The following is a 25,184-nucleotide window of genomic DNA, read 5'->3' as shown; positions in this document are numbered from 1 at the left end:
CTAGGCTTTCGCAGAATAATATAGTAAGGAAATGAGGGGCTCGATGAGGAAATACAGAAACATAGGTCGGCAGTCTACAACGCCAAAGGAGGCATAGGGGTGTAGTTAGGCTCTTTTTTTTACTACGGTTAATGAAGTTAACATTTTGTTTAAATATACGGAAGAAAGACAGAAAGAAAAACACGCGGCCTGAGTGGGGACCGAACCCACGCCTTTCGATTAGATCTCGAATGCCTTACCAAATTCGGCTATCTGGGTGACTGTGTTCTCCTTCACTTTCTGGGCTATTTATATTTTACTAGAAGTGTATCTGACGCTTGAGGGTGGTAGCCAGGGCCAATTTGACTACACGGGGAGAAGGGGACCTTCTTTTCAACAGCCGGGGCGTGACTCGAACGTCTACAGCCTGTCATGTCGGGTAACTGGCGGGAAGCCCTCTTATGCTACCTAGGCATCAAGGCTGGCAGAAACGAGACCCTCGCTAGGATTTCGCAGAATAATATAGTAAGGAAATGAGGGGCTAGAGGAGGAAATACAGAAAGATAGGTCATCAGTCTACAATGCCAAAGGAGGCATAGGGGTGTAGTTAGGCTCTTTTTTTACTACGGTTAACGAAGTTAACATTTTGTTGAAATATACTGAAGAAAGAAAGAAAGAAAAACACGCGCCCAGAGTGGGGACCGAACCCACGCCTTTCGATTAGATCTCGAATGCCTTACCAATTCGGCTATCTGGGCGACTGTGTTCTCCTTCGCTGTCTGGGCTATTTATATTTTACTAGAAATGTATCTGACGCTTGAGGGTGGTAGCCAGCGCCACTTTGACTGCACGGGGAGAAGCGGACCTTCTTTTCAACCCTCGGGGCATGACTCGAACGTCTACAGCCTGTCATGAGCGGGTAACTGGCGGGAAGCCCTCTTATGCTACCTAGGCATCAAGGCTGCCAGAACCGAGCCCTCGCTAGGCTTTCGCAGAATAATATAGTAAGGAAAAGAGGGGCTCGATGAGGAAATACAGAAGGATAGGTCGGCAGTGTACAACGCCAAAGGAGGCATAGGGGTGAAGTTGGGCTCTTTTTTTTACCTCGGGTATTGAAGTTAACATTTTGTTTAAATATACGGAAGTAAGACAGAAAGAAAAACACGCACCCACAGTGGGGACCGAACCCACGCCTTTCGATTAGATCTCGAATACCTTACCAAATTCGGCTATCTGGGTGACTGTGTTCTCCTTCACTTTCTGGGCTATTTATATTTTACTAGAAATGTATCTGACGCTTAAGGGTGGTAGCCAGCGCCACTTTGACTACACGGGGAGAAGGGGACCTTCTTTTCAACCCCCGGGGCGTGACTCGAGCGTCTACAGCCTGTCATCAGCGGGTAACTGGCGGGAAGCCCTCTTATGCTACCTAGGCATCAAGGCTGCCAGAACCGAGACCCTCACAAGGCTTTCTCAGAATAATATAGTAAGGAAATGAGGGGCTCGAGTAGGAAATACAGAGAGATAGGTCATCGGTCTACAATGCCAAAGGAGGCATAGGGGTGTAGTTAGGCTATTTTTTTTACTACGGTTAATGAAGTTAACATTTTGTTTAAATATATGGAAGAAAGAAAGAAAGAAAAACACGCGCCCAGAGTGGGGACCGAACCCACGCCTTTCGATTAGATCTCGAATGCCTTACCAATTCGGCTATCTGGGCGACTGTGTTCTCCTTCACTGTCTGGGCTATTTATATTTTACTAGAAATGTATCTGACGCTTGAGGGTGGTAGCCAGCGCCACTTTGACTGCACGGGGAGAAGCGGACCTTCTTTTCAACCCTCGGGGCATGACTCGAACGTCTACAGCCTGTCATGGGCGGGTAACTGGCGGGAAGCCCTCTTATGCTACCTAGGCATCAAGGCTGCCAGAACCGAGCCCTCGCTAGGCTTTCGCAGAATAATATAGTAAGGAAAAGAGGGGCTCGATGAGGAAATACAGAAAGATAGGTCGGCAGTCTACAACGCCAAAGGAGGCATAGGGGTGTAGTTAGGCTCTTTTTTTTACTACGGGTAATGAAGTTAACATTTTGTTTAATATACGGAAGAAAGAAAGAAAGAAAAACACGCGCCCAGAGTGGGGACCGAACTCACGCCTTCCGATTAGATCTCGAATGCCTTACCAATTCGGCTATCTGGGCGACTGTGTTGTTCTTTGCTGTCTGGGCTATTTATATTTTACTAGAAATGTATCTGACGCTTGAGGGTGGTAGCCAGTGCCACTTTGACTGCACGGGGAGAAGGGGACCTTCTTTTCAACCCCCGGAGCGTGACTCGAACGTCTACAGCCTGTCATGGACGGGTAACTGGCGGGAAGCCCTCTTATACTATGTAGGCATCAAGGCTGCCAGAACCGAGAACCTCGCTAGGCTTTCGCAGAATAATATAGTAAGGAAATGAGGGGCTCGATGAGGAAATACAGAAACATAGGTCGGCAGTCTACAACGCCAAAGGAGGCATAGGGGTGTAGTTAGGCTCTTTTTTTTACTACGGTTAATGAAGTTAACATTTTGTTTAAATATACGGAAGAAAGACAGAAAGAAAAACACGCGGCCTGAGTGGGGACCGAACCCACGCCTTTCGATTAGATCTCGAATGCCTTACCAAATTCGGCTATCTGGGTGACTGTGTTCTCCTTCACTTTCTGGGCTATTTATATTTTACTAGAAGTGTATCTGACGCTTGAGGGTGGTAGCCAGGGCCAATTTGACTACACGGGGAGAAGGGGACCTTCTTTTCAACAGCCGGGGCGTGACTCGAACGTCTACAGCCTGTCATGTCGGGTAACTGGCGGGAAGCCCTCTTATGCTACCTAGGCATCAAGGCTGGCAGAAACGAGACCCTCGCTAGGATTTCGCAGAAAAATATAGTAAGGAAATGAGGGGCTCGAGGAGGAAATACAGAAAGATAGGTCATCAGTCTACAATGCCAAAGGAGGCATAGGGGTGTAGTTAGGCTCTTTTTTTACTACGGTTAACGAAGTTAACATTTTGTTGAAATATACTGAAGAAAGAAAGAAAGAAAAACACGCGCCCAGAGTGGGGACCGAACCCACGCCTTTCGATTAGATCTCGAATGCTTTACCAATTCGGCTATCTGGGCGACTGTGTTCTCCTTCGCTGTCTGGGCTATTTATATTTTACTAGAAATGTATCTGACGCTTGAGGGTGGTAGCCAGCGCCACTTTGACTGCACGGGGAGAAGCGGACCTTCTTTTCAACCCTCGGGGCATGACTCGAACGTCTACAGCCTGTCATGAGCGGGTAACTGGCGGGAAGCCCTCTTATGCTACCTAGGCATCAAGGCTGCCAGAACCGAGTCCTCGCTAGGCTTTCGCAGAATAATATAGTAAGGAAAAGAGGGGCTCGATGAGGAAATACAGAAGGATAGGTCGGCAGTCTACAACGCCAAAGGAGACATAGGGGTGAAGTTGGGCTCTTTTTTTTACCTCGGGTATTGAAGTTAACATTTTGTTTAAATATACGGAAGTAAGACAGAAAGAAAAACACGCGCCCAGAGTGGGGACCGAACCCACGCCTTTCGATTAGATCTCGAATGCCTTACCAATTCGGCTATCTGGGCAACTGTGTTCTCCTTCACTGTCTGGGCTATTTATATTTTACTAGAAATGTATCTGACGCTTGAGGGTGGTAGCCAGCGCCACTTTGACTGCACGGGGAGAAGCGGACCTTCTTTTCAACCCTCGGGGCATGACTCGAACGTCTACAGCCTGTCATGGGTGGGTAACTGGCGGGAAGCCCTCTTATGCTACCTAGGCATCAAGGCTGCCAGAACCGAGCCCTCGCTAGGCTTTCGCAGAATAATATAGTAAGGAAAAGAGGGGCTCGATGAGGAAATACAGAAAGATAGGTCGGCAGTCTACAACGCCAAAGGAGGCATAGGGGTGTAGTTAGGCTCTTTTTTTTTACTACGGTTAATGAAGTTAACATTTTGTTTAAATATACGGAAGAAAGAAAGAAAAACACGCGCCCGGAGTGGGGACCGAACTCACGCCTTCCGATTAGATCTCGAATGCCTTACCAATTCGGCTATCTGGGCGACTGTGTTCTCCTTCACTGTCTGGGCTATTTATATTTTACTAGAAATGTATCTGACGCTTGAGGGTGGTAGCCAGCGCCACTTTGACTACACGGGGAGAAGGGGACCTTCTTTTCAACCCCCGGGGCGATACTCGAATGTCTACAGCTTGTCATGAGCGGGTAACTGGCGGGAAGCTCTCTTATGCTACCTAGGCATCAAGGCTGCCAGAACCGAAACCCTCGCTACGCTTTCGCAGAATAATATAGTAAGGAAATGAGGAGCTCGATGAGGAAATACAGAAAGATAGGTCGGCAGTCTACAGCGCCAAAGGAGGCATAGGGGTGTTGTTGGGCTTTTTTTTTTTACCTCGGGTAATGAAGTTAACAATTTGCTTAAATATACGGAAGAAAGACAGAAAGAAAAACACGCGCCCACAGTGGGGACCGAACCCACGCCTTCCGATTAGATCTCGAATGGCTTACCAATTCGGCTATCTGGGCGACTGTGTTCTCCTCCACATTCTGGGCTATTTATATTTTACTAGAAATGTATCTGACGCTTGAGGTTGGTAGCCAGCGCCACTTTGACTACACGGTGAGAAGGGGACCTTCTTTTCAAGCCCTGGGGCGTTACTAGAACGTCTACAGCCTGTCATGAGCGGGTAACTGGCGGGAAGCCATCCTATGCTACCTAGGCATCAAGGCTGCCAGATCCGAGACCCTCGCTAGGCTTTCGCAGAATAATATAGTAAGGAAATCAGGGGCTCGAGGAGAAAATACAGAAAGATAGGTCATCAGTCTACAATGCCAAAGGAGGCATAGGGGTGTAGTTAGGCTCTTTTTTTTACTACGGTTAATGAAGTTAACATTTTGTTTAAATATACGGACGAAAGAAAGAAAGAAAAACACGCGCCCAGAGTGGGGACCGAAACCACGCCTTTCTATTAGATCTCGAATGCCTTACCAATTCGGCTATCTGGGCGACTGTGTTGTCCTTCGCTGTCTGGGCTATTTATATTTTACTAGAAATGTATCTGACGCTTGAGGGTGGTAGCGAGCGCCACTTTGACTACACGGGGAGAATGGGACCTTCTTTTCAAGCCCCGGGGCGTGACTCGAACGTCTACAGCCAGTCATGAGCGGGTAACTGGCGGGAAGCCCTCTTATACTACGTAGGCAACAAGGCTGCCAGAACCGAGACCCTCGCTAGGCTTTCGCAGAATAATATAGTAAGGAAATGAGGGGCTCGAGGAGAAAATACAGAAAGATAGGTCATCAGTCTACAATGCCAAAGGAGGCATAGGGGTGTAGTTAGGCTCTTTTTTTACTACGGGTAATGAAGTTAACATTTTGTTTAATATACGGAAGAAAGAAAGAAAGAAAAACACGCGCCCAGAGTGGGGACCGAAACCACGCCTTTCGATTAGATCTCGAATGCCTTACCAATTCGGCTATCTGGGCGACTGTGTTGTCCTTTGCTGTCTGGGCTATTTATATTTTACTAGAAATGTATCTGACGCTTGATGGTGGTAGCCAGCGCCACTTTGACTACACGGGGAGAAGGGGACCTTCTTTTCAACCCCCGGGGCGTGACTCGAACGTCTACAGCCTGTCATGAGCGGGTAACTGGCGGGAAGCCCTCTTATGCTACATAGGCATCAAGGCTGCCAGAACCGAGACCCTCGCTAAGCTTTCGCAGAATAATATAGTAAGGAAATGAGGGGCTCGATGAGGAAATACAAAAAGATAGGTCGGCAGTCTACAACGCCAAAGGAGGCTTAGGGGTGTAGTTAGGCTCTTTTTTTACTTCGGGTAATGAAGTTACGATTTTGTTTAAATATACGGAAGAAAGAAAGAAAAACACGCGCCCAGAGTGGGGACCGAACCCACGCCTTTCGATTAGATATCGAATGCCTTACCAATTCGGCTATCTGGGCGAATGTGTTCTCCTTCACTGTCTGGGCTATTTATATTTTACTAGAAATGTATCTGACGCTTGAGGGTGGTAGCCAGCGCCACTTTGACTGCACGGGGAGAAGCGGACCTTCTTTTCAACCCTCGGGGCATGACTCGAACGTCTACAGCCTGTCATGAGCGGGTAACTGGCGGGAAGCCCTCTTATGCTACCTAGGCATCAAGGCTGCCAGAACCGAGCCCTCGCTAGGCTTTCGCAGAATAATGTAGTAAGGAAAAGAGGGGCTCGATGAGGAAATACAGAAGGATAGGTCGGCAGTCTACAACGCCAAAGGAGGCATAGGGGTGAAGTTGGGCTCTTTTTTTTACCTCGGGTATTGAAGTTAACATTTTGTTTAAATATACGGAAGTAAGACAGAAAGAAAAACACACGCCCACAGTGGGGACCGAACCCACGCCTTTCGATTAGATCTCGAATACCTTACCAAATTCGGCTATCTGGGTGACTGTGTTCTCCTTCACTTTCTGGGCTATTTATATTTTACTAGAAATGTAACTGACGCTTGAGGGTGGTAGCCAGCGCCACTTTGACTACACGGGGAGAAGGGGACCTTCTTTTCAACCCCCGGGGCGTGACTCGAGCGTCTACAGCCTGTCATCAGCGGGTAACTGGCGGGAAGCCCTCTTATGCTACCTAGGCATCAAGGCTGCCAGAACCGAGACCCTCGCAAGGCTTTCTCAGAATAATATAGTAAGGAAATGAGGGGCTCGAGTAGGAAATACAGAAAGATAGGTCATCGGTCTACAATGCCAAAGGAGGCATAGGGGTGTAGTTAGGCTATTTTTTTTACTACGGTTAATGAAGTTAACATTTTGTTTAAATATATGGAAGAAAGAAAGAAAGAAAAACACGCGCCCAGAGTGGGGACCGAACCCACGCCTTTCGATTAGATCTCGAATGCCTTACCAATTCGGCTATCTGGGCGACTGTGTTCTCCTTCACTGTCTGGGCTATTTATATTTTACTAGAAATGTATCTGACGCTTGAGGGTGGTAGCCAGCGCCACTTTGACTGCACGGGGAGAAGCGAACCTTCTTTTCAACCCTCGGGGCATGACTCGAACGTCTACAGCCTGTCATGAGCGGGTAACTGCCGGGAAGCCCTCTTATGCTACCTAGGCATCAAGGCTGCCAGAACCGAGCCCTCGCTAGGCTTTCGCAGAATAATATAGTAAGGAAAAGAGGGGCTCGATGAGGAAATACAGAAAGATAGGTCGGCAGTCTACAACGCCAAAGGAGGCATAGGGGTGTAGTTAGGCTCTTATTTTACTACGGTTAATGAAGTTACCATTTTGTTTGAATATACGGAAGAAAGAAAGAAAGAAAAACAAGGGCCCAGAGTGGGAACCGAACCCACGCCTTTTGATTAGATCTCGAATGCCTTACCAATTCGGCTATCTTGGCGACTGTGTTCTCCTTCAGTTTCTGGGCTATTTATATTTTACTAGAAATGTATCTGACGCTTGAGGGTGGTAGCGAGCGCCACTTTGACTACACGGGGAGAATGGGACCTTCTTTTCAAGCCCCGGGGCGTGGCTCGAACGTCTACAGCCAGTCATGAGCGGGTAACTGGCGGGAAGCCCTCTTATACTACGTAGGCAACAAGGCTGCCAGAACCGAGACCCTCGCTAGGCTTTCGCAGAATAATATAGTAAGGAAATGAGGGGCTCGAGGAGAAAATACAGAAAGATAAGTCATCAGTCTACAATGCCAAAGGAGGCATAGGGGTGTAGTTAGGCTCTTTTTTTTACTACGGCTAATGAAGTTAACTATTTGTTTAATATACGGAAAAAAGAAAGAAAGAAAAACACGCGCCCAGAGTGGGGACCGAACCCACGCCTTTCGATTAGATCTCGAATGCCTTACCAATTCGGCTATCTGGGCGACTGTGTTCTCCTTCGCTGTCTGGGCTATTTATATTTTACTAGAAATGTATCTGACGCTTGAGGGTGGTAGCCAGCGCCACTTTGACTGCACGGGGAGAAGCGGACCTTCTTTTCAACCTTTGGGGCATGACTCGAACGTCTACAGCCTGTCATGAGCAGGTAACTGGCGGGAAGCCCTCTTATGCTACCTAGGCATCAAGGCTGCCAGAACCGAGCCCTCGCTAGGCTTTCGCAGAATAATATAGTAAGGAAAAGAGGGGCTCGATGAGGAAATACAGAAGGATAGGTCGGCAGTCTACAACGCCAAAGGAGGCATAGGGGTGAATTTGGGCTCTTTTTTTTACCTCGGGTATTGAAGTTAACATTTTGTTTAAATATACGGAAGTAAGACAGAAAGAAAAACACGCACCCACAGTGGGGACCGAACCCACGCCTTTCGATTAGATCTCGAATACCTTACCAAATTCGGCTATCTGGGTGACTGTGTTCTCCTTCACTTTCTGGGCTATTTATATTTTACTAGAAATGTATCTGACGCTTAAGGGTGGTAGCCAGCGCCACTTTGACTACACGGGGAGAAGGGGACCTTCTTTTCAACCCCCGGGGCGTGACTCGAGCGTCTACAGCCTGTCATCAGCGGGTAACTGGCGGGAAGCCCTCTTATGCTACCTAGGCATCAAGGCTGCCAGAACCGAGACCCTCACAAGGCTTTCTCAGAATAATATAGTAAGGAAATGAGGGGCTCGAGTAGGAAATACAGAGAGATAGGTCATCGGTCTACAATGCCAAAGGAGGCATAGGGGTGTAGTTAGGCTATTTTTTTTACTACGGTTAATGAAGTTAACATTTTGTTTAAATATATGGAAGAAAGAAAGAAAGAAAAACACGTGCCCAGAGTGGGGACCGAACCCACGCCTTTCGATTAGATCTCGAATGCCTTACCAATTCGGCTATCTGGGCGACTGTGTTCTCCTTCACTGTCTGGGCTATTTATATTTTACTAGAAATGTATCTGACGCTTGAGGGTGGTAGCCAGCGCCACTTTGACTGCACGGGGAGAAGCGGACCTTCTTTTCAACCCTCGGGGCATGACTCGAACGTCTACAGCCTGTCATGGGCGGGTAACTGGCGGGAAGCCCTCTTATGCTACCTAGGCATCAAGGCTGCCAGAACCGAGCCCTCGCTAGGCTTTCGCAGAATAATATAGTAAGGAAAAGAGGGGCTCGATGAGGAAATACAGAAAGATAGGTCGGCAGTCTACAACGCCAAAGGAGGCATAGGGGTGTAGTTAGGCTCTTTTTTTTACTACGGGTAATGAAGTTAACATTTTGTTTAATATACGGAAGAAAGAAAGAAAGAAAAACACGCGCCCAGAGTGGGGACCGAACTCACGCCTTCCGATTAGATCTCGAATGCCTTACCAATTCGGCTATCTGGGCGACTGTGTTGTTCTTTGCTGTCTGGGCTATTTATATTTTACTAGAAATGTATCTGACGCTTGAGGGTGGTAGCCAGTGCCACTTTGACTGCACGGGGAGAAGGGGACCTTCTTTTCAACCCCCGGAGCGTGACTCGAACGTCTACAGCCTGTCATGGACGGGTAACTGGCGGGAAGCCCTCTTATACTATGTAGGCATCAAGGCTGCCAGAACCGAGAACCTCGCTAGGCTTTCGCAGAATAATATAGTAAGGAAATGAATGGCTCGATGAGGAAATACAGAAACATAGGTCGGCAGTCTACAACGCCAAAGGAGGCATAGGGGTGTAGTTAGGCTCTTTTTTTTACTACGGTTAATGAAGTTAACATTTTGTTTATATATACGGAAGAAAGACAGAAAGAAAAACACGCGGCCTGAGTGGGGACCGAACCCACGCCTTTCGATTAGATCTCGAATGCCTTACCAAATTCGGCTATCTGGGTGACTGTGTTCTCCTTCACTTTCTGGGCTATTTATATTTTACTAGAAGTGTATCTGACGCTTGAGGGTGGTAGCCAGGGCCAATTTGACTACACGGGGAGAAGGGGACCTTCTTTTCAACAGCCGGGGCGTGACTCGAACGTCTACAGCCTGTCATGTCGGGTAACTCTCGGGAAGCCCTCTTATGCTACCTAGGTATCAAGGCTGGCAGAAACGAGACCCTCGCTAGGATTTCGCAGAATAATATAGTAAGGAAATGAGGGGCTCGAGGAGGAAATACAGAAAGATAGGTCATCAGTCTACAATGCCAAAGGAGGCATAGGGGTGTAGTTAGGCTCTTTTTTACTACGGTTAACGAAGTTAACATTTTGTTGAAATATACTGAAGAAAGAAAGAAAGAAAAACACGCGCCCAGAGTGGGGACCGAACCCACGCCTTTCGATTAGATCTCGAATGCCTTACCAATTCGGCTATCTGGGCGACTGTGTTCTCCTTCGCTGTCTGGGCTATTTATATTTTACTAGAAATGTATCTGACGTTTGAGGGTGGTAGCCAGCGCCACTTTGACTGCACGGGGAGAAGCGGACCTTCTTTTCAACCCACGGGGCATGACTCGAACGTCTACAGCCTGTCATGAGCGGGTAACTGGCGGGAAGCCCTCTTATGCTACCTAGGCATCAAGGCTGCCAGAACCGAGTCCTCGCTAGGCTTTCGCAGAATAATATAGTAAGGAAAAGAGGGGCTCGATGAGGAAATACAGAAGGATAGGTCGGCAGTCTACAACGCCAAAGGAGGCATAGGGGTGAAGTTGGGCTCTTTTTTTTACCTCGGGTATTGAAGTTAACATTTTGTTTAAATATACGGAAGTAAGACAGAAAGAAAAACACCCGCCCACAGTGGGGACCGAACCCACGCCTTTCGATTAGATCTCGAATACCTTACCAAATTCGGCTATCTGGGTGACTGTGTTCTCCTTCACTTTCTGGGCTATTTATATTTTACTAGAAATGTATCTGACGCTTGAGGGTGGTAGCCAGCGCCACTTTGACTACACGGGGAGAAGGGGACCTTCTTTTCAACCCCCGGGGCGTGACTCGAGCGTCTACAGCCTGTCATCAGCGGGTAACTGGCGGGAAGCCCTCTTATGCTACCTAGGCATCAAGGCTGCCAGAACCGAGACCCTCACAAGGCTTTCTCAGAATAATATAGTAAGGAAATGAGGGGCTCGAGTAGGAAATACAGAGAGATAGGTCATCGGTCTACAATGCCAAAGGAGGCATAGGGGTGTAGTTAGGCTATTTTTTTTACTACGGTTAATGAAGTTAACATTTTGTTTAAATATATGGAAGAAAGAAAGAAAGAAAAACACGCGCCCAGAGTGGGGACCGAACCCACGCCTTTCGATTAGATCTCGAATGCCTTACCAATTCGGCTATCTGGGCGACAGTGTTCTCCTTCACTGTCTGGGCTATTTATATTTTACTAGAAATGTATCTGACGCTTGAGGGTGGTAGCCAGCGCCACTTTGACTGCACGGGGAGAAGCGGACCTTCTTTTCAACCCTCGGGGCATGACTCGAACGTCTACAGCCTGTCATGGGTGGGTAACTGGCGGGAAGCCCTCTTATGCTACCTAGGCATCAAGGCTGCCAGAACCGAGCCCTCGCTAGGCTTTCGCAGAATAATATAGTAAGGAAAAGAGGGGCTCGATGAGGAAATACAGAAAGATAGGTCGGCAGTCTACAACGCCAAAGGAGGCATAGGGGTGTAGTTAGGCTCTTTTTTTTTACTACGGTTAATGAAGTTAACATTTTGTTTAAATATACGGAAGAAAGAAAGAAAAACACGCGCCCAGAGTGGGGACCGAACTGACGCCTTCCGATTAGATCTCGAATGCCTTACCAATTCGGCTATCTGGGCGACTGTGTTCTCCTTCACTGTCTGGGCTATTTATATTTTACTAGAAATGTATCTGACGCTTGAGGGTGGTAGCCAGCGCCACTTTGACTACACGGGGAGAAGGGGACCTTCTTTTCAACCCCCGGGGCGATACTCGAATGTCTACAGCTTGTCATGAGCGGGTAACTGGCGGGAAGCTCTCTTATGCTACCTAGGCATCAAGGCTGCCAGAACCGAAACCCTCGCTACGCTTTCGCAGAATAATATAGTAAGGAAATGAGGAGCTCGATGAGGAAATACAGAAAGATAGGTCGGCAGTCTACAGCGCCAAAGGAGGCATAGGGGTGTTGTTGGGCTTTTTTTTTTTACCTCGGGTAATGAAGTTAACAATTTGCTTAAATATACGGAAGAAAGACAGAAAGAAAAACACGCGCCCACAGTGGGGACCGAACCCACGCCTTCCGATTAGATCTCGAATGGCTTACCAATTCGGCTATCTGGGCGACTGTGTTCTCCTCCACATTCTGGGCTATTTATATTTTACTAGAAATGTATCTGACGCTTGAGGTTGGTAGCCAGCGCCACTTTGACTACACGGTGAGAAGGGGACCTTCTTTTCAAGCCCTGGGGCGTTACTAGAACGTCTACAGCCTGTCATGAGCGGGTAACTGGCGGGAAGCCATCCTATGCTACCTAGGCATCAAGGCTGCCAGATCCGAGACCCTCGCTAGGCTTTCGCAGAATAATATAGTAAGGAAATCAGGGGCTCGAGGAGAAAATACAGAAAGACAGGCCATCAGTCTACAATGCCAAAGGAGGCATAGGGGTGTAGTTAGGCTCTTTTTTTTACTACGGTTAATGAAGTTAACATTTTGTTTAAATATACGGACGAAAGAAAGAAAGAAAAACACGCGCCCAGAGTGGGGACCGAAACCACGCCTTTCTATTAGATCTCGAATGCCTTACCAATTCGGCTATCTGGGCGACTGTGTTGTCCTTCGCTGTCTGGGCTATTTATATTTTACTAGAAATGTATCTGACGCTTGAGGGTGGTAGCCAGTGCCACTTTGACTGCACGGGGAGAAGGGGACCTTCTTTTCAACCCCCGGAGCGTGACTCGAACGTCTACAGCCCATCATGAGGGGGTAACTGGCGGGAGGCCCTCTTATGCTACCTAGGCATCAAGGCTGCCAGAACCGAGACCCTCGCTACGCTTTCGCAGAATAATATAGTAAGGAAATGAGGGGCTCGATGAGAAAAATACAGAAAGATAGGTCGGCAGTCTACAACGCCAAAGGAGGCATAGGGGTGTAGTTAGGCTCTTTTTTTACTACGGTTAATGAAGTTACCATTTTGTTTGAATATACGGAAGAAAGAAAGAAAGAAAAACAAGGGCCCAGAGTGGGGACCGAACCCACGCCTTTTGATTAGATCTCGAATGCCTTACCAATTCGGCTATCTTGGCGACTGTGTTCTCCTTCACTTTCTGGGCTATTTATATTTTACTAGAAATGTATCTGACGCTTGAGGGTGGTAGCGAGCGCCACTTTGACTACACGGGGAGAATGGGACCTTCTTTTCAAGCCCCGGGGCGTGACTCGAACGTCTACAGCCAGTCATGAGCGGGTAACTGGCGGGAAGCCCTCTTATACTACGTAGGCAACAAGGCTGCCAGAACCGAGACCCTCGCTAGGCTTTCGCAGAATAATATAGTAAGGAAATGAGGGGCTCGAGGAGAAAATACAGAAAGATAGGTCATCAGTCTACAATGCCAAAGGAGGCATAGGGGTGTAGTTAGGCTCTTTTTTTACTACGGGTAATGAAGTTAACATTTTGTTTAATATACGGAAGAAAGAAAGAAAGAAAAACACGCGCCCAGAGTGGGGACCGAAACCACGCCTTTCGATTAGATCTCGAATGCCTTACCAATTGGGCTATCTGGGCGACTGTGTTGTCCTTTGCTGTCTGGGCTATTTATATTTTACTAGAAATGTATCTGACGCTTGATGGTGGTAGCTGTAACGTTTGGCTGTCAAACAAGGCGACGATGAACATTTGGCTGGGCCGTGCCAAGACGAAAGACCCCCGGCCGTTTATTTGCTGCGCTTAAGTATCCCCGTTCACAGCGGGGAAGTGGGAAAGAAAGCCAGGAAGGAAAGTAAAGCAGACGGAAGGGGGGAGAGGAGGGCGAGGCGATATCGCCTAGGGCGAATGCCGATAGCAGATAGTCCGGTCTGTTACATCTTCTCTTCACACATTTTCAAAACACTGATTTGTTTTGCACTCGTTTACTTGATGGAAGGATGGCCCGTAGTGAAGGCGCTTCGGTTCGCTGCGCTGGCGTCCTGACCGGCGCAGTCCAGCCAGTGGGCTTCTTGGAGTCTCTGGTGAAGTGGTGGCGTTAGAATCACCACCTGGATGAGCTGGTTCCGCCTGGTGACTGCCTGGTGGGTTTCCCGGCGTGATGTTGCCTCGATGTCTGTCAGTGTACTCCGTCGAGGGCCTCGCGTCGGGGTGCGGGTTACCGTCACCGACGTGGCTGCCCTCGCCGTCGAAGTTTTCGTCCGTTCGCAGCAAGTGCTGTCGGTTGCGTCTGAGGAGGCCGTGGTCTTCTGTTCTCACCACGTATGATCGCGGTGCAGTCTCTGTTACCACTTTCGCTCGGCGTGACCAGCTTCCGTGTTTGATCCGGACCACGTTTCCGGCTTCCAAGGGTGGTAGTGGCCTGCCTCGGGAAGATTGACTCTGTTTCAATACGGGGATCCCTCCGTCGACATTGTATTCAGGAAGTGTGGCGTGCAGGCGTCGACCTTGCAGTAGTTCTCCGGGTGATTGACCGCTGTCAAGGGTAAAGATCGATAAGCCAACAGACCCAGCCATACATCACCACGAGACTCGTGGGTTTTCTTTAGAATACGCTTCACGATCTGCACCCCCTTTTCAGCTAAGCCATTTGACCGTGGGAACTCGGGACTTGACGTGATATGCTCGAAGTCATACCGGTGTACGAACGACGCGAACTCTCGCGATGCAAATTGAGGCCCGTTGTCGGTGCAAACTTGACTAGGAATGCCGTATCTAGAGAAGATAGCAGATACCTTGTCGATTACTTCCACCGCCGTGGTACCTCTTAGCTTCTCGACGTCTGGAAAGTTAGAATGGGCATCAAACACAACAACGTAGTGATCTCCAGCGAATGTGAATAGGTCTATTCCTACGCGATGCCACGGTCGGTCGGGCGTTGGCTGTAGCAGGAGGGCTTCACTCGGTTGGCTGTATGCGTACTTTCGACATACGCTGCAAGTTCGCGCTCGTTGTTCAATGTCACTGCTCATTCCCGGCCAGAAAACCAATCTACGAGCTCTAGCCTTACACTTGTTCATACCCAAGTGGCCTTCGTGAATTCGCTCAAGAATTTCCGCACGCATCGATTTAGGCACAACCACTTTGCAACCCTTGAGCATCACTCCATTGACCACTGATAGCTCTTCCGCACACGGCTTCAGTACGCCGTCTATTGCCATGCCATCTTCCATTTGCTTCATAGTGCGGCTGAGAAGCGGATCTTCAAGGGTTTCTTTTTGTAGTCGCAACATAGTCGCTTTGCTTATGATGCTGGAGACTACTTGCGTTGTGTGAACGTCCACGTCCTCAACTTGGTCGTTTCCGCCAGTTGGCAGTGCGGCCCGGGACAGCATGTCTGCGAGTAACAGGTCCTTCCCAGGTACAAACTGCAATAAAAAATCAAATTTCATCAGACGGATGAAAAACCGTTGCAGTCTGGGGGGCATATCTCCAATGTTCTTTTGGGCAATCGCAATTAATGGCCGGTGATCAGTTTCAACCGTAATCTTTCGTCCATATACGAACTGATGAAATTTTTCACAAGCGAAAACGATTGCAAGTGTTTCCTTTTCTATCTGGGCGTATCGTTCTTCACTCGGCGTCAGCGCCCTTGAAGCGTAGGTCACTGGGCGCCAGTCATCCCCGTGTCTTTGCAATAAGGCAGCACCGATTCCCGTTCCCGAGGCGTCCGCAGTTATCTTTGTGTTTCTTTTTTCATCAAAAAGCGCCAGCAACGGAGGATTTGTAAGCGCTGCGCAGATCTGGTCCCATTCTCGCTCATGGGCTGTTGTCCACTCAAACACCGAGGCTTCTTTCACTAGGCTTCGAAGCAATGCTGTTTTGTCGCTCAATGCTGGCAGGTATTTCCGAAAGTAGTTCACGACACCGAGCAGTCTACGCACACCCTGTTTATCTTTTGGAACTGGCATGGCACGGACGCTTTCGATTAAATCGGGACTAGGACGAATTCCGTCTCTTCCTATAACATCGCCAAGGAATGTAACTTGTGTGGTGCAGAACACACACTTGGCTGGATTAAATGTTAGCCCTTCCTCCTGTGCCCGTCTTAGCACCGCAGTGACGCGTTCGTCATGTTCTTCCTTTGAGTCGCCCCATATTAAAACGTCGTCTACGTAGACGCGCACTCCCGGCAGCCCTTCGAACATCTCTGTTAACGTCTTTTGGAACACCTCGCTGGCCGAGGAAATTCCGAAAGGAAGACGTAAAAAACGGTACCGCCCAAATGGTGTCGCAAAAGTGCATATTCGTGACGTAGCCTCGTCTAAAGGAATCTGATGAAAGCCGGCATTGGCGTCGAGCCGGGAGAAGTATTTTGCTCCTGCCAGCTCGCTCTCTATGTCCTCTCGAGAAGGCATAGGATAGTGCTCCCGCTTGATGTTCCTGTTCACTGCTCTCGGGTCCATGCAAATGCGAAGCGTGCCATCCTTTTTGTGCACAACGACCAGGGGGCTTACCCAATCGGTTGGTTCATCCACCTTGACGATGATTGAGGCCTTTTCCATTCTTTGAAGTTCTTGTCGCAGGCGCCCTTTCAACGCTATGGGTACTCTGCGGGCAGGCTGGACGACTGGAACGGCATCCTCTCGTAGCACCATTTTGTAGGGTCGCTTGACGCAGCCTGTCCCGCTGAAGAGGTCAGGAAATGCAAGCTGGAATTGTGCTCGCTCATCGCCTACATTCACAGCGTCCGTCGTCACCGGTATCAGACCAAACTGTTGGCACGCCTGTAAGCCAAGAATGGCTTGGCGCCCCTTTTTCACGATAAAGAACGAGACGGAATGCTGCGCTCCACTGATCTCGAGATCTTCGGTCGCCACGCCAACGTGCATGATTGCGCTGCCGTTGTATGCGGTGAGGACGGCTGCGCTCTTTCGCGGAGTGCTTGCGTTGGCGATTCGGTTGAACAGAGTTAAGGGCAGCAAATTTGCCTGAGACCCGGTGTCTACCTTGAATTGTATCTCCTGACCGGCTATTTTGCCGCGAACCATCCAATCCGCTCCTATGGCTCCGGTGACGCCGCAAACGCTGATGCCCAAGATGTCAAAATTTTCGTCGCTTTCTTCCGACTTGTGCACCTCGTTTATCCTGCGAGCATTGTTGCAGCATGCAGCGAAGTGATTTCGTTTCTTGCATGCATAACACGTTTTTCCGTATGCCGGGCACCGCTCGGGGGCATGTACCTTGTTACAATTTCGACACCGAGTCCCATTCGCAAACTTCATGCGGTTTGTCCGGCGTGTGAAGTCAACGTGCAGGCTTTCCTTTGACCATGCTGCGCTCTGAAGGGCAGAAATCTCAGCGGCTTTGCACATTTCTTCTGCTTTCTGCAAGTTTAAGTCTTTGTCACTTAGCAACTTTTCTCGAAGTTTTGCATTATTTGTCCCAAAAACCACTTGGTCCCTGATCATAGACTCTTCAAGTGAGCCAAAGTTGCACAGCTTTGCTTGCTTTTTTAAGTCCCGTAGGAACCGCTCAAAAGGCTCGGCCTCTTCCTGTGTTCGCAGTCGAAAAATGTGCCTTTCGTAGACTTCATTGCCCTGGTCGACACAATAGTCTTCAAACTTCCGCACTAACGTGTCATAATCTTCTCTGCTCTCACCTGCGGCAAACGAGAAGTTGTTGTAGACATCGAGCGCCTCGTCCCCCGCGGTGCTCAGAAGAATCGCTGCTTTTACGGCCGATGGGCGGGGATTCTCCGGTTCCGTAGCGGTGATGAACAGCTGCAGCTTCTGCTTGAATACCAGCCAGTTTTTCCTGATGTTACCGGAGAGTTGCAGCGCTTCCGGGGGCTTGACGACATCCATCTCGAACGTCAGGACCACTTCTTACACCATGTAACGTTTGGCTGTCAAACAAGGCGACGATGAACATTTGGCTGGGCCGTGCCAAGACGAAAGACCCCCGGCCGTTTATTTGCTGCGCTTAAGTATCCCCGTTCACAGCGGGGAAGTGGGAAAGAAAGCCAGGAAGGAAAGTAAAGCAGACGGAAGGGGGAAGAAGAGGGCGAGGCGATATCGCCTAGGGCGAATGCCGATAGCAGATAGTCCGGTCTGTTACAGTAGCCAGCGCCACTTTGACTACACGGGGAGAAGGGGACCTTCTTTTCAACCCCCGGGGCGTGACTCGAACGTCTACAGCCTGTCATGAGCGGGTAACTGGCGGGAAGCCCTCTTATGCTACATAGGCATCAAGGCTGCCAGAACCGAGACCCTCGCTAAGCTTTCGCAGAATAATATAGTAAGGAAATGAGGGGCTCGATGAGGAAATACAAAAAGATAGGTCGGCAGTCTACAACGCCAAAGGAGGCTTAGGGGTGTAGTTAGGCTCTTTTTTTACTTCGGGTAATGAAGTTACGATTTTGTTTAAATATACGGAAGAAAGAAAGAAAAACACGCGCCCAGAGTGGGGACCGAACCCACGCCTTTCGATTAGATATCGAATGCCTTACCAATTCGGCTATCTGGGCGAATGTGTTCTCCTTCACTGTCTGGGCTATTTATATTTTACTAGAAATGTATCTGACGCTTGAGGGTGGTAGCCAGCGCCACTTTGACTGCACGGGGAGAAGCGGACCTTCTTTTCAACCCTCGGGGCATGACTCGAACGTCTACAGCCTGTCATGAGCGGGTAACTGGCGGGAAGCCCTCTTATGCTACCTAGGCATCAAGGCTGCCAGAACCGAGCCCTCGCTAGGCTTTCGCAGAATAATATAGTAAGGAAAAGAGGGGCTCGATGAGGAAATACAGAAGGATAGGTCGGCAGTCTACAACGCCAAAGGAGGCATAGGGGTGAAGTTGGGCTCTTTTTTTTACCTCGGGTATTGAAGTTAACATTTTGTTTAAATATACGGAAGTAAGACAGAAAGAAAAACACGCGCCCACAGTGGGGACCGAACCCACGCCTTTCGATTAGATCTCGAATACCTTACCAAATTCGGCTATCTGGGTGACTGTGTTCTCCTTCACTTTCTGGGCTATTTATATTTTACTAGAAATGTATCTGACGCTTGAGGGTGGTAGCCAGCGCCACTTTGACTACACGGGGAGAAGGGGACCTTCTTTTCAACCCCCGGGGCGTGACTCGAGCGTCTACAGCCTGTCATCAGCGGGTAACTGGCGGGAAGCCCTCTTATGCTACCTAGGCATCAAGGCTGCCAGAACCGAGACCCTCGCAAGGCTTTCTCAGAATAATATAGTAAGGAAATGAGGGGCTCGAGTAGGAAATACAGAAAGATAGGTCATCGGTCTACAATGCCAAAGGAGGCATAGGGGTGTAGTTAGGCTATTTTTTTTACTACGGTTAATGAAGTTAACATTTTGTTTAAATATATGGAAGAAAGAAAGAAAGAAAAACACGCGCCCAGAGTGGGGACCGAACCCACGCCTTTCGATTAGATCTCGAATGCCTTACCAATTCGGCTATCTGGGCGACTGTGTTCTCCTTCACTGTCTGGGCTATTTATATTTTACTAGAAATGTATCTGACGCTTGAGGGTGGTAGCCAGCGCCACTTTGACTGCACGGGGAGAAGCGAACCTTCTTTTCAACCCTCGGGGCATGACTCGAACGTCTACAGCCTGTCATGAGCGGGTAACTGGCGGGAAGCCCTCTTATGCTACCTAGGCATCAAGGCTGCCAGAACCGAGCCCTCCCTAGGCTTTCGCAGAATAATATAGTAAGGAAAAGAGGGGCTCGATGAGGAAATACAGAAAGATAGGTCGGCAGTCTACAACGCCAAAGGAGGCATAGGGGTGTAGTTAGGCTCTTATTTTACTACGGTTAATGAAGTTACCATTTTGTTTGAATATACGGAAGAAAGAAAGAAAGAAAAACAAGGGCCCAGAGTGGGAACCGAACCCACGCCTTTTGATTAGATCTCGAATGCCTTACCAATTCGGCTATCTTGGCGACTGTGTTCTCCTTCAGTTTCTGGGCTATTTATATTTTACTAGAAATGTATCTGACGCTTGAGGGTGGTAGCGAGCGCCACTTTGACTACACGGGGAGAATGGGACCTTCTTTTCAAGCCCCGGGGCGTGGCTCGAACGTCTACAGCCAGTCATGAGCGGGTAACTGGCGGGAAGCCCTCTTATACTACGTAGGCAACAAGGCTGCCAGAACCGAGACCCTCGCTAGGCTTTCGCAGAATAATATAGTAAGGAAATGAGGGGCTCGAGGAGAAAATACAGAAAGATAAGTCATCAGTCTACAATGCCAAAGGAGGCATAGGGGTGTAGTTAGGCTCTTTTTTTTACTACGGCTAATGAAGTTAACTATTTGTTTAATATACGGAAAAAAGAAAGAAAGAAAAACACGCGCCCAGAGTGGGGACCGAACCCACGCCTTTCGATTAGATCTCGAATGCCTTACCAATTCGGCTATCTGGGCGACTGTGTTCTCCTTCGGTGTCTGGGCTATTTATATTTTACTAGAAATGTATCTGACGCTTGAGGATGGTAGCCAGCGCCAATTTGACTACACGGGGAGAAGGGGACCTTCTTTTCAACCCCCGGGCCGTGAGTCGAACGTCTACAGCCTGTCATGGACGGGTAACTGGCGGGAAGCCCTCTTATACTACGTAGGTATCAAGGCTGCCAGAACCGAGAACCTCGCTAGGCTTTCGCAGAATAATATAGTAAGGAAATGAGGGGCTCGATGAGGAAATACAGAAACATAGGTCGGCAGTCTACAACGCCAAAGGAGGCATAGGGGTGTAGTTAGGCTATTTTTTTTACTACGGGTAATGAAGTTAACATTTTGTTTAAATATACGGAAGAAAGAAACAAAGAAAAACACGCGGCCTGAGTGGGGACCGAACCCACGCCTTTCGATAATATCTCGAATGCCTTACCAATTTCGGCTATCTGGGTGACTGTGTTCTCCTTCACTTTCTGGGCTATTTATATTTTACTAGAAGTGTATCTGACGCTTGAGGGTGGTAGCCAGGGCCAATTTGACTACACGGCGAAGGGGACCTTCTTTTCAACCCCTGGGGCGTGACTCGAACGTCTAAAGCCTGTCATGAGCGGGTGACTGGCGGGAAGCCCTCTTATACTACGTAGGCATCAAGGCTGCCAGAACCGAGACCCTCGCTAGGCTTTCGCAGAATAATATAGTAAGGAAATGAGGGGCTCGATGAGGAAATACAGAAAGATAGGTCGGCAGTCTACAACGCCAAAGGAGGCTTAGGGGTGTAGTTAGGCTCTTTTTTTACTTCGGGTAATGAAGTTACCATTTTGTTTGAATATACGGAAGAAAGAAAGAAAAACACGCGCCCAGTGTGGGGACCGAACCCACGCCTTTCGATTAGATCTCGAATGCCTTACCAATTCGGCTATCTGGGCGACTGTGTTCTCCTTCGCTGTCTGGGCTATTTATATTTTACTAGAAATGTATCTGACGCTTGAGGGTGGTAGCCAGCGCCACTTTGAGTACACAGGGAGAAGGAGACCTTCTTTTCAACCCCTGGGGCGTGACTCGAACGTCTACAGCCTGTCATGAGCGGGTGACTGGCGGGAAGCCCTCTTATACTACGTAGGCATCAAGGCTGCCAGAACCGAGACCCTCGCTAGGCTTTCGCAGAATAATATAGTAAGGAAATGAGGGGCTCGATGAGGAAATACAGAAAGATAGGTCGGCAGTCTACAACGCCAAAGGAGGCTTAGGGGTGTAGTTAGGCTCTTTTTTTACTTCGGGTAATGAAGTTACCATTTTGTTTGAATATACGGAAGAAAGAAAGAAAGAAAAACAAGGGCCCAGAGTGGGGACCGAACCCACGCCTTTTGATTAGATCTCAAATGCCTTACCAATTCGGCTATCTTGGCGACTGTGTTCTCCTTCACTTTCTGGGCTATTTATATTTTACTAGAAATGTATCTGACGCTTGAGGGTGGTAGCCAGCGCCACTTTGACTCCACGGGGAGAAGGGGACCTTCTTTTCAACCCCCGGGCCGTGACTCGAACGTCTACAGCCTGTCATGGATGGGTAACTGGCGGGAAGCCCTCTTATACTACGTAGGTATCAAGGCTACCAGAACCGAGAACCTCGCTAGGCTTTCGCAGAATAATATAGTAAGAAAATGAGGGGCTCGATGAGGAAATACAGAAACATAGGTCGGCAGTCTACAACGCCAAAGGAGGCATAGGGGTGTAGTTATTCTCTTTTTTTTACTACGGTTAATGAAGTTAACATTTTGTTTAAATATATGGAAGAAAGAAAGAAAGAAAAACACGCGCCCAGAGTGGGGACCGAACCCACGCCTTTCGATTAGATCTCGAATGCCTTACCAATTCGGCTATCTGGGCGACTGTGTTCTCCTTCACTGTCTGGGCTATTTATATTTTACTAGAAATGTATCTGACGCTTGAGGGTGGTAGCCAGCGCCACTTTGACTGCACGGGGAGAAGCGAACCTTCTTTTCAACCCTCGGGGCATGACTCGAACGTCTACAGCCTGTCATGAGCGGGTAACTGGCGGGAAGCCCTCTTATGCTACCTAGGCATCAAGGCTGCCAGAACCGAGCCCTCGCTAGGCTTTCGCAGAATAATATAGTAAGGAAAAGAGGGGCTCGATGAGGAAATACAGAAAGATAGGTCGGCAGTCTACAACGCCAAAGGAGGCATAGGGGTGTAGTTAGGCTCTTATTTTACTTCGGGTAATGAAGTTACAATTTTGTTTAAATATACGGAAGAAAGAAAGAAAAACACGCGCCCAGAGTGGGGACCGAACCCACGCCTTTCGATTAGATATCGAATGCCTTACCAATTCGGCTATCTGGGCGAATGTGTTTTCTTTCACTGTCTGGGCTATTTATATTTTACTAGAAATGTATCTGACGCTTGAGGGTGGTAGCCAGCGCCACTTTGATTGCACGGGGAGAAGCGGACCTTCTTTTCAACCCTCGGGGCATGACTCGAACGTCTACAGCCTGTCATGAGCGGGTAACTGGCGGGAAGCCCTCTTATGCTACCTAGGCATCAAGGCTGCCAGAACCGAGCCCTCGCTAGGCTTTCGCAGAATAATATAGTAAGGAAAAGAGGGGCTCGATGAGGAAATACAGAAGGATAGGTCGGCAGTCTACAACGCCAAAGGAGGCATAGGGGTGTAGTTAGGCTCTTTTTTTTAATAATGTTAATGAAGTTAACATTTTGTTTAAATATACGGGAGAAAGAAAGAAAAACACGCGCCCAGAGTGGAGACCGAACTCACGCCTTCCGATTAGATCTCGAATGCCTTACCAATTCGGCTATCTGGGCGACTGTGTTCTCCTTCACTGTCTGGGCTATTTATATTTTACTAGAAATGTATCTGACGCTTGAGGGTGGTAGCCAGCGCCACTTTGACTACACGGGGAGAAGGGGACCTTCTTTTCAACCCCCGGGGCGATACTCGAATGTCTACAGCCTGTCATGAGCGGGTAACTGGCGGGAAGCCCTCTTATGCTACCTAGGCATCAAGGCTGCCAGAACCGAAACCCTCGCTACGCTTTCGCAGAATAATATAGTAAGGAAATGAGGAGCTCGATGAGGAAATACAGAAAGATAGGTCGGCAGTCTTCAGCGCCAAAGGAGGCATAGGGGCGTTGTTGGGCTCTTTTTTTTACCTCGGGTAATGAAGTTAACAATTTGTTTAAATATACGGAAGAAAGACAGAAAGAAAAACACGCGCCCACAGTGGGGACCGAACCCACGCCTTTCGATTAGATCTCGAATGCCTTACCAATTCGGCTATCTTGGGGACTGTGTTCTCCTTCGCTGTCTGGGCTATTTATATTTTACTAGAAATGTATCTGACGCTTGAGGGTGGTAGCCAGCGCCACTTTGACTGCACGGGGAGAAGGGGACCTTCTTTTCAATCCCCGGATGCGTGACTCGAACGTCTACAGCCTGTCATGAGGGGGTAACTGGCGGGAGGCCCTCTTATGCTACCTAGGCATCAAGGCTGCCAGAACCGAGACCCTCGCTAGGCTTTCGCAGAATAATATAGTAAGGAAATGAGGGGCTCGATGAGGAAATACAGAAAGATAGGTCGGCAGTCTACAACGCCAAAGGAGGCTTAGGGGTGTAGTTAGGCTCTTTTTTTACTTCGGGTAATGAAGTTACCATTTTGTTTGAATATACGGAAGAAAGAAAGAAAGAAAAACAAGGGCCCAGAGTGGGGACCGAACCCACGCCTTTTGATTAGATCTCAAATGCCTTACCAATTCGGCTATCTTGGCGACTGTGTTCTCCTTCACTTTCTGGGCTATTTATATTTTACTAGAAATGTATCTGACGCTTGAGGGTGGTAGCCAGCGCCACTTTGACTCCACGGGGAGAAGGGGACCTTCTTTTCAACCCCCGGGCCGTGACTCGAACGTCTACAGCCTGTCATGGACGGGTAACTGGCGGGAAGCCCTCTTATACTACGTAGGCATCAAGGCTGCCAGAACCGAGACCCTCGCTAGGCATTCGCAGAATAATATATAAGGAAATGAGGGGCTCGATGAGGAAATACAGAAAGATAGGTCGGCAGTCTACAACGCCAAAAGAGGCATACAGGTGTAGTTAGGCTCTTTTTTTACTATGGTTAATGAAGTTACCATTTTGTTTGAATATACGGAAGAAAGAAAGAAAGAAAAACAAGGGCCCAGAGTGGGGACCGAACCCACGCCTTTTGATTAGATCTCGAATGCCTTACCAATTCGGCTATCTTGGCGACTGTGTTCTCCTTCACTTTCTGGGCTATTTATATTTTACTAGAAATGTATCTGACGCTTGAGGGTGGTAGCGAGCGCCACTTTGACTACACGGGGAGAAGGGGACCTTCTTTCCAAGCCCTGGGCGTGACTCGAACGTCTACAGCCAGTCATGAGCGGGTAACTGGTGGGAAGCCCTCCTATGCTACCTAGGCATCAAGGCTGCCAGATCCGAGACCCTCGCTAGGCTTTCGCAGAATAATATAGTAAGGAAATGAGGGGCTCGAGGAGGAAATACAGAAAGATAGTTCATCAGTCTACAATGCCAGAGGAGGCATAGGGGTGTAGTTAGGCTCTTTTTTTTACTTCGGGTAATGAAGTCACCATT

The 25,184-nt window shown here is 48.6% G+C and overlaps 1 protein-coding gene and 4 non-coding genes across 5 annotated transcripts; all 5 read right to left on the bottom strand.

The window, feature by feature from the left end:
- Window positions 1-5,942: 5,942 nt before the first annotated feature.
- Window positions 5,943-6,014, bottom strand: Trnar-ucu (transfer RNA arginine (anticodon UCU)). The gene has a single exon. It is a non-coding gene; the product is annotated as a tRNA-Arg (tRNA).
- Window positions 6,015-8,825: 2,811 nt separating this feature from the next.
- On the bottom strand, window positions 8,826-8,897 carry Trnar-ucu (transfer RNA arginine (anticodon UCU)). Its single transcript has one exon. It is a non-coding gene; the product is annotated as a tRNA-Arg (tRNA).
- Window positions 8,898-13,894: 4,997 nt separating this feature from the next.
- Window positions 13,895-17,983, bottom strand: LOC144160976 (uncharacterized). The gene is given in 3 exon segments (XM_077692043.1): window positions 13,895-14,597; window positions 14,600-15,485; window positions 16,575-17,983. Coding segments are annotated over 3 exon segments (2,829 nt in total). The 5' UTR covers window positions 17,925-17,983; the 3' UTR covers window positions 13,895-14,004.
- A 531-nt stretch (window positions 17,984-18,514) lies between these two features.
- Window positions 18,515-18,586, bottom strand: Trnar-ucu (transfer RNA arginine (anticodon UCU)). The gene has a single exon. It is a non-coding gene; the product is annotated as a tRNA-Arg (tRNA).
- A 4,241-nt stretch (window positions 18,587-22,827) lies between these two features.
- On the bottom strand, window positions 22,828-22,899 carry Trnar-ucu (transfer RNA arginine (anticodon UCU)). The gene has a single exon. It is a non-coding gene; the product is annotated as a tRNA-Arg (tRNA).
- Between the last annotated feature and the right edge of the window lie 2,285 nt (window positions 22,900-25,184).

This window comes from Haemaphysalis longicornis, unplaced genomic scaffold, assembly GCF_048455015.1.
Source record: "Haemaphysalis longicornis isolate Haplotype H1 unplaced genomic scaffold, Haemaphysalis longicornis Haplotype H1 scaffold_11, whole genome shotgun sequence".
Classification (NCBI taxonomy): domain Eukaryota; kingdom Metazoa; phylum Arthropoda; class Arachnida; order Ixodida; family Ixodidae; genus Haemaphysalis; species Haemaphysalis longicornis.
The sequence above is the reverse complement of the archived record's forward strand: the minus strand, read 5'-3'. Positions and strand labels throughout refer to the sequence as shown.